The sequence below is a fragment of the Nomascus leucogenys genome, chromosome 11, assembly GCF_006542625.1.
Source record: "Nomascus leucogenys isolate Asia chromosome 11, Asia_NLE_v1, whole genome shotgun sequence".
Classification (NCBI taxonomy): Eukaryota; Metazoa; Chordata; class Mammalia; order Primates; family Hylobatidae; genus Nomascus; species Nomascus leucogenys.
The window spans coordinates 17,815,217-17,831,330 of NC_044391.1; the positions used below are offsets into that span (position 1 = coordinate 17,815,217).

General features: G+C 37.4%; 1 protein-coding gene across 2 annotated transcripts in view; it reads left to right on the forward strand.

Annotated features, from left to right (window-relative positions):
• CROT (carnitine O-octanoyltransferase) overlaps window positions 1–15,297 on the forward strand; it is a 57,371-nt gene extending 42,074 nt beyond the window's left edge. The window contains exons 14-18 of one of the 2 annotated variants that reach the window (XM_030822032.1): window positions 6,300–6,423; window positions 7,291–7,369; window positions 7,455–7,548; window positions 7,674–7,793; window positions 14,019–15,297. In XM_030822032.1, coding sequence (XP_030677892.1) covers window positions 6,300–6,423; window positions 7,291–7,369; window positions 7,455–7,548; window positions 7,674–7,793; window positions 14,019–14,139 — 538 coding nt within the window. In that variant the 3' untranslated portion in view covers window positions 14,140–15,297. The remainder of the gene's footprint in view (window positions 1–6,299; window positions 6,424–7,290; window positions 7,370–7,454; window positions 7,549–7,673; window positions 7,794–14,018) is intronic. The other variant, XM_030822033.1, reaches the window with a different exon arrangement.
• Window positions 15,298–16,114: the final 817 nt, after the last annotated feature.

Consider the following 16,114-nt stretch of genomic DNA (forward strand, 5'->3'; position numbering starts at 1 on the left):
AATAACATAAACAACACACATTTTGTATATGTATTATATATTGTATTCTTACAATAAAGTAAACTAGAGAAAGGAAAATTTTGTTAAGAAAATCATAAGGAGGCTGGGCATGGTGGCTCACACCTGTAAACCCAGCACTTTGGGAGGCTGAGGCAGGCAGATCACTTGAGGTCAGGAGTTCAAGACTAGCCTGGCCAACATGGTAAAACTCCATCTCTACGGAAAATACAAAAATTAGCTGGGTATTGTGGTGCATGCCTGTAATTCCAGCTACTCGGGAGGCTGAGACACAATTGCTTGAACCCAGGAGGTAGAGGTTGCAGTGAGCCAAGATCATGCCACTGCACTCCAGCCTGGGCGACAGAGCAAGATTTTGACTCAAAAAAAAAAAAAAAAAAAAAAAGAAAAGAAAAAGAGAAAGAAAACCATAAGAAGGAGAAAATATATTTACTATTAATTAAGTGGCTCATGATAAAGGTCTGTAGCCTCATCTTCACCTTGAGTTAGGCAGAGGAGGAGTAGGAAGATGAGGGCTTGGTCTTGCTGTCTCAAGGGTAGCAGAGGTGGAAGAAAATTCCCATTTAAGTGGACCCACAGAGTTTAAACCTTTGTTGTTCACGGATCAACTGTGGTTGCACTAGGGTTTACAAAATACTTTTTTTAAAATCATAGTCTACACAATCAAATAATATTTTCCATTTTAAGTCTGATGTAAGAACCTTAAAATAGAATGCCTCTATTTCCTTCTCCCATTCTTTGTGCTGCTATCATACATTGTACTTCTACATGTGTTATAAATACAATACCCTTTAATATATTTGTTAAGCAGCCTGTTAATTTTTAATAAAATTTGCCTTTTTAAATATTTTTAAATATATAATACAGTGGCATTAATTACATTCATAATGTTTTACAGACTTCACCACTATTTTCAAAATTTTTTCATCACCACAAACAGAAACTCTGTGCCCCATAAGCAATAACTTTCCCATTCCTCAGTTCCTGGTTACCTCTAATCTCTTTATCTCTATGAATTTGCCTGATGTAGATATTTTAAATAAGTGGAATCTTACAATTTATCCTTTTGTGTCTGATTTATTTCACTTAGGATAATATTCTCAAGGTTCATCCATGTTGTAGAATCAAAACATCATTCCTATTTATGGCCGAATAACATTCCATTATTGGATGTATACCACATTTTGTTTATCAATTCATTTGTTGATGGATACTTATGTTGTTTCCACCTTTAGGCTATTGTGAATAATGCTGCTATGATCATTTATATCCAAGTATCTGTTTCAGTCCCCATTTTCAAGTCTTTTGAGGAGTGGAATTGCTGGTTTGTATGATAATTCTTTAACTTTTTGAGGAACTGAGGAACTGCAAACTATTTTCCATGGTAGCTATAACATTGTACATTTCCATGTCCTTGCCAACACTTCTTTTCCCATGAAAAAAAATAATAACTATCCTAGTCATTTGTGAAGTGGCGTAATTCCTTATGGTTTTGATTTATAATTCTGTAACGACTTATGATGTTGAGTATCTTTTCATGCTTTTTCATTGGTCATTTATTTATCTTCTTTGACAAAATGTCTATTCAAGTCCGTCACATGTTTGTTAATTGGGTTGTTTCTCTTTTTGTTTTAGAATTGTAGAAGCTCTTTATATTTTCTAGATATAAAACCTTAATCACATATATGATTTGCAAATATTTTCTCCCATTGTGCGGGTTCTTTTTTTGCTGTCATAATAGTATCCTTTGATGTATAAAGTTTTAAGTTTTTATGAAGTTCATCTATTTTTTTCTTTTGTTGCTTGTGCTTTTGGTGTCATATATAAGAAGTCATTGCCAAATTCAGTGTCATGAAGGCTTTTCCCTGTGTTTTCCTCTAAGATTTTTATAACTTTAGCTATTACTTTAGGTCTTTGACCCATTTTTGAGTTAATTTTTGTATATGGTGTAAGGTAAGGATCTGTATTGGAGTTCTTCAGAAAAGCAGAACCAATAGGCTTTTACACATACTGAATTTTACACTTGATAGACTACAGTATCATGCAAATACAACTTTTGTATATACTGGGAAACCAAAAACTTTGTGTTACTCACTTTATTGCAATATTCAGTTTATTGCGGTGGTCTGGAACTGAGCCTGCCATATCTGTGAGGTATGCCTGTAGATGGACCATGTTTTTTCAGGTTTTTTCAGTCCAGTCTACCAATCTCTTTCTTTGATTGCAGAGTTACATTTGAAATTATTTACATTTGAAATAATTACTGATAAGGAAGAACTTACTTCTACCCTTTAGTTATATGTTTTATTTAGGTCTTGTATGGTTTTTGTTCCTTAATTACTCTATTACTACTCTTTTTATTGAATTTGTTAGTATGCCATTTTTATTTCTTTATTAGTTTTCTTCAGTGGGGTCAGGCCTGCCTATCCTTGTAGTCCTGTGTTGATATCTATGCATTTAAAGAAGTCACTTCCAGTTTTTATAGACTTGTTTCAGCAGGTAAGGACTCTCTCCTGCCTGGTCCCTGGGTGGACAGGACTGCCTCCAGAACTACAGTTGACTGGGGCTGCAGCCAGATCATGGGACTGCTTATGTATTAGACGGTCAGCAGGCTGTTATGAGAGTGCAGGTTGGCATGGCTCCTACCTGATCCCTGGACAGATGGGACTGTCTCTAGGACCACCATTGAGTAGGACTGGAGCTGGGTTAAAGGGCTGCTTCTGTGTCCACAGTCAAATGCACAGTTTTGGTGGGTCTATTACTGGGGAGCAGGTGGGTGTGATACCTTCCAGGTCCCTAGACAGATGGGACTTCCTCCAAGACTACCCAGACAAGCAGTCCTGGAGCCAAGACTCCAAGGTACCTCACTTCAAAGAGCTGCTCTTCTCTCCAGATCTTGGCCCCCATATCCTGTCTGCTTTAACAGTTGCCCAAAGTAATTTATAGATTCAATGCTATCTCGATCAAGCTACCACTGACTTTCTTCACAGAATTAAAAAAAAAAAACTACTTTAAATTTCATATGGAACCAAAAAAGAGCCTGTATAGCCAAAACAATCCTAAGCAAAAAGAAAAAAGCTGGAGGTATCATGGTACCTGACTTCAGACTATACTACAAGGCTACAGTAACCAAAACAGCATGGTACGGGTACCAACACAGATATATAGACCAATGGAACAGAACAGAGGCCTCAGAAATAACGCCACACACCTACGACCATCTGATCTGTAACAAACCTGAGAAAAACAAGCAATGGGGAAAGGATTCCCTATTTAATAAATGGTGTTGGGAAAACTGGGTAGCCATACGCAGAAAACTGAAACTGGACCCCTTCCTTACACCATATACAAAAATTAACTCGAGATGGATTAAAGACTTAAATGTAAGACCTAAACCTATAAAAACTCTAGAAGAAAACCTAGGCAATACCATTCAGGACATAGGCATGGGCAAAGACTTCATGACTAAAACACCAAAATCAATGGCACAAAAGCCAAAATCGACAAATGGGACCTAATTAAACGAAAGAGCTTCTGCACAGCAAATGAAACCATCATCAGAGTGAACAGGCAACCTATAGAATGGGAGAAAATTTTAGCAATCTAACCACGTGACAAAGGGCTAATATCCAGAATCTACAAGGAACTTAAACAAATTTACAAGAAAAAAAAACCCCATCAAAAAGTGGGCAAAAGATATGAACAGACACTTCTCAAAAGAAGACGTTTATGTGGCCAACAAACATGAGAAAAAAAGCTCATCATCACTGGTCATTAGAGAAATGCAAATCAAAATCACAATGAGATACCATCTCATGCCAGTTAGAATGGCGATCATTAAAAAGTCAGGAAACAACAGATGCTGGAGAGGATGTGGAGAAATAGGAACACTTTTACACTGTTGGTGGGAGTGTAAATTAGTTTAACCATTGTGGAAGACAGTGTGGCAATTCCCCAAGGATCTAGAACCAGAAATACCATTTGACCCAGCAATCCCATTACTAGGTATATACCCAAAGGATTATAAATCATTCTACTATAAAGATACATGCACATGTATGTTTACTGCAGCACTGTTCACAATAGCAAAGACTTGGAACCAACCCAAGTGCCCATCAGTGATAGACTAGATAAAGAAATTGTGGCACATATACACCATGGAATACTAGGCAGCCATAAAAGAGGATGAGTTCATGTCCTTTGCAGAGACATGGATGAAGCTGGAAACCATCATTCTCAACAAACTAACACGAACAGAAAACCAAACACCACATGTTCTCACTCATAAGTGGGAGTTGAACAATGAGAATACATGGACACAGGATGGGGAACATCACACATGGGGGGCTGTCATGGGGTGGGGCGTTAGGGGAGGGATAGCATTAGGAGAAATGCCTAATGTAGATGATGGGTTGAGGGGTGCAGCAAACCACCATGGCACATGTATACCTATGTAATAAACCTGCATGTTTTGCACATGTATCCCAGAACTTAAAAGTATAATAAAAAAAAATTCTGCAAAGCCTTCAAATAGATGTTTTTAAAATCCAGTTTTTGTTGTTGTTCCTAGCATTAAGACTGGCTTGCTACAAGCTAGCTCATCATAGCTGGCATTGGAAATTTCACGTAGTATTTTTTTTTATACAGAAGATATGTTCAGATCAGGTTCCAAATAAATTTTACACATTGCATTTGATTGATACGCTTCTTAAGTCTTTTTTAAATATGGGAATCTTTTTCCTAACTTTCTCTTATTGTATTTGATTTGATGAAGAAACTGGGTCATTTATCCTGTAGAGTTTTCTGAATTTTCCTGATTGTATTCCCATGGTGATATTTAACATGTTGCTCAGTCTCCTGTATGTCTTATAAACTGGTAGTTAGAGCTAGAGGATTGATAGTAAGCATCAGTTCTTATTTTGGTTATGTTTTACAATAATAAATCAAATACTTAATGTTCTTTGCTTTCTACTCCATCTTTTAAGATTGAGAGTGTGTTTAATTGTCAGCCAGCATCTATTATAAAAAGTTTACTCCCTGAATTTTTTACGTAACGTTTTAGTAGTCATTGAAGACATTGCTAAGATTCATTATTTCATTTGAGGTTACAGTGGTAATATTTTATTTCTCATTTTTACTACTTTTATTTTTAATTTGTTTGCCTGAAAGAATGTTATTTGAGTGCTATTTAAAAATATTATTCACACTTTCTCCTTCACACTTTGAAGGGATACCATTTCACTCCAGAGAGACAGAAACACTGAACAGAAGAGCTTGAAAACTGAGCCCTCCTAGTACCCACATTCAGAGACTTTTCACTCTCACTTCATTTGATCTCTTTGACTCCAAATTCTAACCAACAAGAAAGTAAGAGAGTTTTATACCTAAAATGGCTATATCATTCCCCAACCCAGGAAAACAGATGTCACTCTGGGGAACTTCTTAAATTATACTTCTACTTTGTTCTAGTCCTTCATGTTCTATATGGAGGCACTAAAGGTCAAGGACTCTGTATTACCTATATCTGTGTAATAAATTACCCCAGAACGTAGTGGCTTAAAACATATACATTTTTTATATCACATATTTTGTGGGTCAGTAATTTTATATCACAATTTTGTGGGTCATTTTTTGTGATGCAGCTTAGTTGAGTACCTCTGACTTAAGGTTTTTCATGAGGTTGTAGTCAGTATCAGCCAAGACTGTTTTCTTCTGCTCTCCTGAGGGTAGGTCCACTTCTCAGCTCACCCATGGGAACCAGTAGGATTCAGTTCCTCCCTAGCTGTTGTCCAGAGGGCCGTCCTCAGTTTTCTGCCACTAGGGCCTCTCCGTCGGGCAGCCCTCAGCATGGCAGCTGGCTTTCTTCATGTGAGAAATAAGAGAACAAGAGAGAGCTCTCTTTGTAACCTAATTTCAGATGTGATATCCCATCACTTGTGCTGTACTCTCCCCATTAGATGCAGGTCACTGTCTAGCCTGTGCTCAAAAGTGAGGGGTTACAGCAGAGCATAAATAGCAGGAGGCAGGAATCACGGGGGTCATCTTAGAGACTGTAATATATATGACCCGACAGCAGCCACGCCTTTGAAACAGCCCACATTATCAGAGTACTTTTTGCTCTTTGGTATTGAAAATAGGCTCTTTTTTATTGAAAGTCTCCAACCTATCTGTGTTAAAGGGCTTAGTCTCTGAACAAAGCTAGCCTTATTAGGCAACTATATCTGTAATGATATTAGAGCATTTTCTTTCTTATGATACACTCTTTTAATTTTTTCTTGTAGCCCTGGTTGTTGCTATGAAACAGCTATGACAAGATATTTTTATCATGGCCGTACAGAGACTATGCGATCATGCACAGTTGAAGCAGTCAGGTGGTGCCAGTCCATGCAGGATCCTTCTGTCAGTGTGAGTATTGGAAAAGAAAAATACTTGCAAGATTTGTTTAATTGTTCTAAAGGAACCGTGGTCTTTGAGTAACTAACTTCTTTGCTTGAGTTTTCCTGGATCATTAAAATACTTTGAGACATCTTTTCTGAGGTTTTTAAAGCATTTGTTCATTCACCAGTGAAGTGTGTACTTGGAAAGACTAAGAAACAGGGAAGGCGGGAAAAGGACCCCATTTATGTTATTTTCTAGGCAAAGGGTCTTCAATACTTTAGGTATTTCAGGACTTCTAATCTACCTTTAGAACAACACCAATAAAGTGCAGAAGTCCCAAGGTGCCATTAAAAGGAAGGTTTTCTTGATGTGGTTGAGTGTTTTTGAAATCACAGATTCTTGTTTCATATACTGGAACCAGGACAGTTGTATGCTTTGTTTCATACTCCTTTTTTGAAGCATTTAGAGAACAGCAAATTTCCTTCTCACTGTTATTTTAGTACTATATTTGTTTCTTTAGTTTTGCTAAATGTGGTTATATATGAGTGCCTGCATCTTAATTTTATAAAACTGCTTTATTGTCATTTGTTTAGTTATGCTTTCATTTTTGAAATCTCGGTTGCTTCTATCTTTATACTTGTTAATGTCACTTCAGTGCTGCCCACAAGTTCATAGTTTCCTATTCCAGGAAAGAAATAAGAAGCAGGACACACTGGGAAGAATAGGCAATAGAATAACTGAGGGAAAGATATAGGAGTATGTGTTATAGATCTTCCTAGAAATCTTCTTTCCTCTCCCAAATTACCTCAGTCCTAATTACAATGAGCTTAGGATTTTTTTCTAGTTGGGTTTTGCACAGTGTGTTATTGAAATGTCTCTCAATTTTTAATATAGCTTCATGAGCGGCAGCAAAAGATGTTACAAGCTTTTGCAAAGCATAATAAAATGATGAAAGATTGTTCAGCTGGAAAAGGTACTTATGTTAAAATTTTTCTGACTTAAAAATCTCTCATGGTGAAAATTTTTTTTCTAACTTCAGATTTGGGGTTTCTTTGCAGGATTTGATCGTCACCTTTTAGGTCTCTTACTCATAGCAAAAGAGGAAGGTCTTCCTGTTCCAGAACTCTTTACAGACCCACTTTTTTCCAAAAGGTAATATAGTGTAGTGTTTTACAACTTCATCAATTGGCTTCTTTTTTTTTGTACGTTAAATGCTTTTTAGAAACAATACAAGCATCTGTAGGCCTAGTAAAATGTTCTTTTATTGTGCCACACAGCGGAGGAGGTGGAAATTTTGTTCTCTCAACAAGTTTGGTTGGCTATTTACGAGTCCAGGGTGTGGTAGTTCCCATGGTACACAATGGTTATGGATTTTTCTACCACATCAGAGATGACAGGTGAGGCTTCTCTTTTTTATTCTTACTGTGCTATAGAGTAAGAAAGGTATCACTTTTGTTATTTAAATGCCTTCCCTACACTGTGATTCTTATATTGCCATCTGTCACTTGCTACTTAAGTAACTATTTTTCCACTTAGGCATTTAATGTATATTCATGTTTCTCTGTCCTGCTTTTGAGACACTTGTCAGACCAGTCCCTTAGGTGTCTTTATGCAGAACACTGTTTCAAGTCGATTCGGCAATCATATCATCATCCTCAAAATCAGTACACCCATGAACATATTTGGTTTGTACAAGGTATTTTATAGTAAGCTCAGATGAAATGTTTAAATATATGGTGGTTCATGTAGTCATAGACGATATTAATAAGACAGAGAAAAGAGATTGGGTAAATTATACTTTCTAAAACATATTTTACCAATTCAGATGCAGTTCATTTGGGCTGTGTGGAGTTTGACTTACGTTTATGGAAAGAATGAAAAGAAAAGATCAAAACCTGGTATAAAAAAGAGTGGCAGAGAACAAGATAAAATGAAAGTGACAGCAAGGCTTGTAAGGTCCTTATTTACAGTCTGGCAGTCTCTTTACAGGGGCCCTTCAAAGCATAGTTGGCTTTGTAAAAATTGTGTGACTACATTTAGCACTGTGAATAAGAAGAGGGCAGGCTTGGAGGCACTTCAGATAGAATGTGAAAAATTGGAATGGTAATATGCATGACATATTTCAGTTTCTAATACAATTGACCCTCAAACAACATGGGTTTGAACTGCATGGGTACACTTATGCAGATGTTAAATAAATGAGAAAACTTTTTGGAGATTGAGACAATTTGAAAAAAACTCAAAACTGTGTAGCTTAGAAATATTCAAAAAGTAAAGTATTCACGAATGCATAAAATATATACAGACACTAGTCTATTTCATCATTTACTACCATAAAATATACACAAATCTACTATAAAAAGTTGAAATTTATCAAAACATATGAACATAAGCCCTTACAGACTTTATATGGTGCCATTTGGAGTCAAGAGAAATGTAAACAAATGTAAAGATGCAGTTTTCAATCATAATTGCATTAAATTAACTGTGGTACATACTGTACTACTATAATAATTTTGTAGCCACCTCATGTTGCTACTGTGGTGAGCTATAGAGTTGCAAGTATCTCCTTAAGATGTCATATAATGCTAATCATCTCTGCATAAGCAGTTTGTCTCTTTAGCAGATCACAAAAAGTGATCTTTCGTGGTTCTATCCTGATGTATTTTTCATTGTGGGTAGTACAGTATTGTAAACATTGAATAATACCATGGGACCCATATGTAGGGCTTCTAGTGATACTGGAAGTGCTCTCAAGAAGCAGACAAAAGTCGTGACATTACAAGAAAGAGTTGATTTGCTTGATAAGTATCATAGATTGAGATCTGTAGCTGCATTTGCCCATCATTTCAACATAAATAAATCTAGTATAAGTACTATTTTTAAAAAAAGGAAATTTGTGAAGCTATTGCTGCAGCTACACTGGCAGGCATTAAAACTTTGCCCTTTTTGCAAAATGCCTTTTAATCTCCAATGAAAAATGCAGCTTTTTGTGGGTACAGGATTGCTATAAAAAGGCATACCTATAGACTCTACTATGATTCTAGAAAAAGCGAAGTTATTATATGACAACTTTAAAGGAAGGTGAAGGATCTAAAGCTGGAGAATTTAATGCCAGCAAAGGATAGTTTGATAATTTTAGAAAGAGGTTTGGCTTTAAAAATGTCAGGATAACAGGAGAAGTAGAGGCAGCAGACAAGTTCCCAGACACCATCGAGAAAATCACTGAGGACAAAGGATAGCTGCCTGAACAGGTTTTTAATGCAGACAAATGTGCCCTATTCTGAAAAAAAAAAATGCCACAAAGGACATTTGTTAGTAAGGAAGAGAAGTGTATTAGTCAGGGTTCTCTACAGGGATAGAACTAATAGGATATATAAGTATATAAGAAGCATTAACTCACACTATCACAAGGTCCCACAATAGGCCAGCTGCAAGCTGAGGAGCAAGGAAGCCAGTTTGAGTCCCACAGCTGCAGAAGAGTCTGAGGTTCAAGGCCAGGAAGCATCTAGCACAGGAGAAAGATGTAGGCTGGGAGGCTAAGCCAGTCTGGTCTTTTCACGTTTTTCTGCCTGCTTTATATTCTGGCTGCGCTGGCAGCTGATTAGATGGTGCCCTCCCAGATTAACGGTGGGTCTGACTTTCCCAGCCCACTGACTCAAATGTTAATCTCCTTTGGCAACACTGTCTCAGACACACCCAGGATCAATACTTTGCATACTTCAATCAAATCAAGTTGACACTCAGTATTAACCATCACAAGAAGCAAGCATCAGGCTTTAAGGCAGAAAGGGATAGGCCAACACTACTGTTTTGTGCAAATGCAGTAGGGTTTATGATCAGGACTGCCTTTCTTTAAAGCTGTTAACTTTGAGCCTTGAAGGGAAAAGATAAACATCAGCTGCTAGTTTACAAGAAGGCCTGGACAATGATAACCTTTTTTTCTGGATCGGTTTATTTGATGCTTTGTCACTGAAGTCAGGAAGTACCTAGCCAGTAAGGGACTGCCTTTTAAAGTTGTTTTGATTTTGGACAGTGACCCTGGCCACCCAGAACCCATGATTTAAACACCCAAGGTGTCAAAGTGGTCTACTTGCCCCCAGACATGTCTCTAATTCAGGCTCCAGATCGGGGGTCATAAGGACCTTTAAGGCTCATTACATGCAGGACTCAATAGAAAGGATTGTCACCAAGGATTGTCTTTTACCCCAATGGAAGAGAACATCATGAAAGTCTGGAAGGATTACACCATTGAAGATGCCATTGTTGTTATAGAAGAAGTCATGAAAGCAGTCAAGCCCAAAACAAAAAATGTCTACTAGAGAAAACTATGTCCAGATGTACATGATTTCACAGGATTTACGACAGAGCCGGTCTAGGAAATCATGAAAGAGATTGTCGATATGGCAAAAAAAAAAAAGTGGAGGGTGAAGGATTTCAAGGTATGGATGTTGGGCCAGTTTCAGTGGCTTATGCCTGTATTTCCAGCAGTTTCGAAGGCCAAGGTGGGAAGATTGCTTGAGGCCAGGAGTTTGAGACCATCCTGAACAATACAGTAGGACCTCATCTCTATTAAAAAATTTTATTTTTTTTTTTTTTTATTATACTTTAGGGTTTTAGGGTACATGTGCACAATGTGCAGGTTTGTTACATATGTATCCATGTGCCATGTTGATTTCCTGCACCCATTAACTCGTCATTTAGCATTAGGTGTATCTCCTAATGCTGTCCCTCCCCCCTCCCCCCACCCCACAACAGTCCCCGGAGTGTGATGTTCCCCTTCCTGTGTCCATGAGTTCTCATTGTTCAATTCCCACCTATGAGTGAGAACATGCGGTGTTTGGTTTTTTGTCCTTGCGATAGTTTACTGAGAATGATGTTTTCCAGTTTCATCCATGTCCCTACAAAGGACACGAACTCATCATTTTTTATGGCTGCATAGTATTCCATGGTGTATATGTGCCACATTTTCTTAATCCAGTCTATCGTTGTTGGACATTTGGGTTGGTTCCAACTCTTTGCTATTGTGAATAGTGCCGCAATAAACATACGTGTGCATGTGTCTTTATAGCAGCATGATTTATAGTCCTTTGGGTATATACCCAGTAATGGGATGGCTGGGTCAAATGGTATTTCTAGTTCGAGATCCCTGAGGAATCGCCACACTGACTTCCACAATGGTTGAACTAGTTTACAATCCCACCAACAGTGTAAAGTGTTCCTATTTCTCCACATCCTCTCCAGCACCTGTTGTTTCCTGATTTTTTAATGATGGCCATTTCTAACTGGTGTGAGATGGTATCTCACTGTGGTTTTGATTTGCATTTCTCTGATGGCCAGTGATGATGAGCATTTCTTCATGTGTTTTCTGGCTGCATAAAAATCAAGCACTAATAGTCACCACACCAGAGGAATTAACGGAAGGTGGCTTGAAGGAGATGAGTGCTTCTGAACCAGAGCCAAATGACGAGGAGGAAGACACAGTAGAAGCAGTGCCAGAACTGATGTTAATCTCACAGAAGCGTTCTGATTATTCAAGACTGTTTTTGATGGCTTTTATGACATGCACTGGACCCTTCTATGATAGGAACATTGAAACTAAAGCAAGTGGGGCAAGGGTTGGTACAGTATAGAAACATTTTTAGAGAAATGAAAAAGCAAAAAGATAGAAACTACAATGATTTACATAAAGTTACACTGAGTGTGCCAGCCTCCCCTGCCTCTCCTTTGATCTCTTCTACCCCAAGACTAGACCACTGCATTTTAAATGTATTACATGCTGATTTTTTTTTAAAAAAAATTGTTAAATATAAAAACTACATCAGAACAAAGTTATCTACATTTCCATTACATGGCATAAGACTATAATTATATGATGCTCCCAACCTATAATGTATGTAGATTGTATATTTACACTGTAAATATTTCTGTCCTTTTTTGTGAATTTCATTCTTGCTTATTATTTCAAGCAGTTTCCAATGCCATTAAGTATGCTTCGAAATATTTTGATGGTTGTATAATTTCCAGTCTTTGGATTCCTATGATTTATCTAACTGCTTCTCTACTATTTTGTTTTTCCATCATTACAAATAATGTATAAGGTTATAAATGTATCCTTTCTCATTTCATCACACCATTGCTAACTCTAGTTATTCTAAAAATTCTGTAGGCTAGGCATGGTGGCTCACACCTGTAATCCCAGCGCTTTGGGAGGCCAAGGTGGGTAGACTACTTGAGGCCAGGATTTCAAGACCAGTCTGGCCAACATGGTGAAACCCCATTTCTACTAAAAATACAAAAATTAGCTGGTGTGGTGGCACACACCTGTAGTCTGAGTTACTTGGGAACCTGAGGCACGAGAATTGCTTCACACTGGGAGACGGAGGTTGCAGTGAGCTGAGATCATGCCACTGCACTCCAGTCTGGGCAACAGAGCGAGACTCTTAAAAAAAAAAAAAGTCTTTACCCATTTGATAGGCAAAAAATAACATCAATTACTTGTTTACCTATGAAGTAAAACATGTTTTCGTTGTTTTTGGCATTGTGTTTTTTTCATGAATTGTCTGTTCATGTAGGAAAGGCTGTTCTTTAGAAAGATAACTGAAATTTTTTTTAAAAATTGACACTTGAATAAGAATGGTTAATCTGTGGAGAGAAACATGTTTAGATGCTGCTAAATATCTGGGAATTCCATGCCCAGTGTAGCTGGAGAATGATTCGTGATCATGAATCACTAGGTGAAAACAAGGCAGGACTTCCTAAAGGTTTCTGTATTACTTTTCTGCAAATATAATCCACTCAGACATTGGTTTCATCATTATATACTGGGCTAGAGCATGTTCTTATTTTTATTTCTTTTTGTTTAACTTAAAGCACATGTTGAAGACATAATTTACTCTTTTTTTTAAGTGATGTGAAACTTGCATGGTTTTCCAGAAGCATTACATTGCACATTTTAATTTTGAGCCTAATTCATATTTCGCTATAGAAACTTCTCTCTGTAAAGTGGAAGACTAGCTCTAAGTCAGGCTTCTCTCCTATTTATTTCAGCTTCCCAGGGCCACTTTTCTCAGTTGCCAGATCCAAGATTTCTTATTAGGAGTATCTCGAGAAAGATGGTGGAAGGCATGACTTGATCCCAAGAGTTTCTCTTTTTGACTCCTAGAGATAGCCTTTCTCACCTATTATCCTTCTCTCCCTTTTTTTTTTTCAAACTTTCTTCAAGTACTATACTCTTTAAAAACAGTATAAATTTCATTAAAAACTGTAGCATGAATTCATATTCCAACTCATTCCAGTAGCAGTTTAGGAAGGACTTTTCTAGGAAGGAGGTTTTTTGTTCTGTTTTAAACATAGTAAGACCTAGCTTCAGAGCACTCTGGGGCTCTAGCTAATTTGTTCCCCTTTGTCCCTAGGCTCTAGTCATCTAATGAATGAGGTGTCCCTTAGCATTCTCTACAGATATGGCTTTACCTTCAATTGTGTCAGGTTACATTTACCTAATGTCAGCAAGACTTCACATTTCATGTATGAATATCCAGATGAAATAAAGTCCTGGTTGTATTCACCATCACTATTTGGAGCCTTTTGTGTAATCATTAATCATTATTTATGCTTCACAGGTTTGTTGTGGCCTGTTCAGCCTGGAAATCCTGTCCCGAGACTGATGCGGAAAAGCTAGTTCAGCTGACTTTTTGTGCTTTTCATGATATGATACAGCTGATGAACACTACTCATCTTTAGAGATGAATCATCTATTAAGCACTTACCAAAACATATCATTAAACTGAGTGCTGGGAGTGAGTTGGTAATATGAGATGGGAAGGAATGTTGACTTGCTAACATTCCTTTAACAAGTTAAGAAAACTTGTTAAATGTAGAAGTTAGTAGAATCATGCTCTCTAAATTTATTCTGCCATAGAAGGTAGAAATATTTTTAAGCTCCTCTGATGCAGCAGCAATGCAAATTATGACATAGTGAATATAGAACTATGCTGTATTTAAGCCTCAACAATCCAAATCTACAAATTTTAACAATGCAAGCCTTACTCTAATTTTTAAGTATTTTTGTTGGTACTTACATGGGTTATAAATCCTCTCTCTGGACATCAATGTAGAGTCCATCTTTCAAGCACTTTAATTTTTTTAGCTGCCAAAGGGTATGAATTACATTATTGTATGCTAATTTCCCTGAAATCAATGACTTCTATGTTCACCACAGAGATACAAGCCTGTTATGTTTGATGGGAAAGACCACTACAATTTAATGGTGATCTAAAATAACTTTTTTGGGCTGGGTGCGGTGGCTCATGCCTATAATCTTAGGACTTTGGGAGGCCAAGGTAGGAGGACTGCTTGAAGCTAGGAGTTTGAGACCAGCCTGGGCAACAGAGTAAGGTCCTGTCTCTACGAGATCAAAAAATTAGCCGGGTGTGGTGGTGCATGTGTGCCTGTAGTCCAAGCTACTTGAAGGCTGAGACAGGAGGATCGGTTGAGCCCAGGAGGTTGTGGCTGCAGTGAGCTGTGATGGTGCCCTTATGCTATAGCCTGGGCAAGAGAGTGAGACCCTGTCTCAAAAAAAAAAAAAAAAAAGAGAAAAATAACTCTTTTGAACAAACAGACAAATTAGATAGTAGTATGGAGATGTATACCCTCTATCACACACACATAAAACCGTAACAAAATTCATTGTGGTGTATTATAATTAGTTTTGTGAATAGAAAAATAAAGCACTTATATTTAAATTTGTTACAGTGATTTTTAAAGGATTAATGTTGAATCAGATTGTCAGAATTTTTTCCTCCTCGCTGTTCAGTTTTGTAGTTTTTACTCTCAAAAAATGAAATTCTCAAAATTATATAGCTTTTTGTTTTATGTTTGAATAAATGATTCATTCGTGTTGGCTTTTCTTGTGCTTTTTGACCTCAGTTATATATTGCTGTGTAATTAACCATCCAAAACTTAGTGTCTTGAATCCGTTTATTGTTTCTCATTACTTTGTCAGTTGATTGATAACAGCTAGACAGTTCTTCTGCTCATCTTGCCTGTGTTTATTTGTACAGCTATAATCATCAGGCAGCCAGGACTGAGGCTGGAAAGTTTAAGATCACATCACCAACTATCTGTAAATTTGGTGGCTGTGACTGTCTCTCCTGACATGGTCTCTGATCATCCAGTATTCAGAATTGAGCTTCCTTACTTGGTAGAGTGTTCTGAGAGGTGAAGGTTCCTTGAGGCCTAGGCCCTGAAGTCACATGCCATCACTTGGCTGCATTTTGTTGATTAAAACAAGTCACAAGGGAAGTCCAGATTCAAGGAGTGGGGAAAAAGTAATATCTTGATAAGAGAAAGTCACTTTGTAAAAGAGTGGGCACAGAGGGCATGATTATGGGTACTATAGCAATCTGCCAGACATTTTAATATATGTAAAGATTACATCATACTCAGGGTACTGATTCTGTGCATCCCTTTTAAAAAACATGTATGCTCTGAACTTGATAAGACTGGTTTATTACTAACAGTTAAGCCCTTTACACTGTGCCAGCCTTTGTCCTGAAAAGCACCAGTACCATTTCTCTGTGAAAACATTCAGAGTTGGCTTCTGTGGCATTTGATACATTTCTTCACGGTTGGTATAGAAAAGGAAGATGAGATCTGAACTAAGAACCTTTTCCCCTCACTCTAGTGCAGGGTTTTAAACTAGATAGCGAGGGCATTT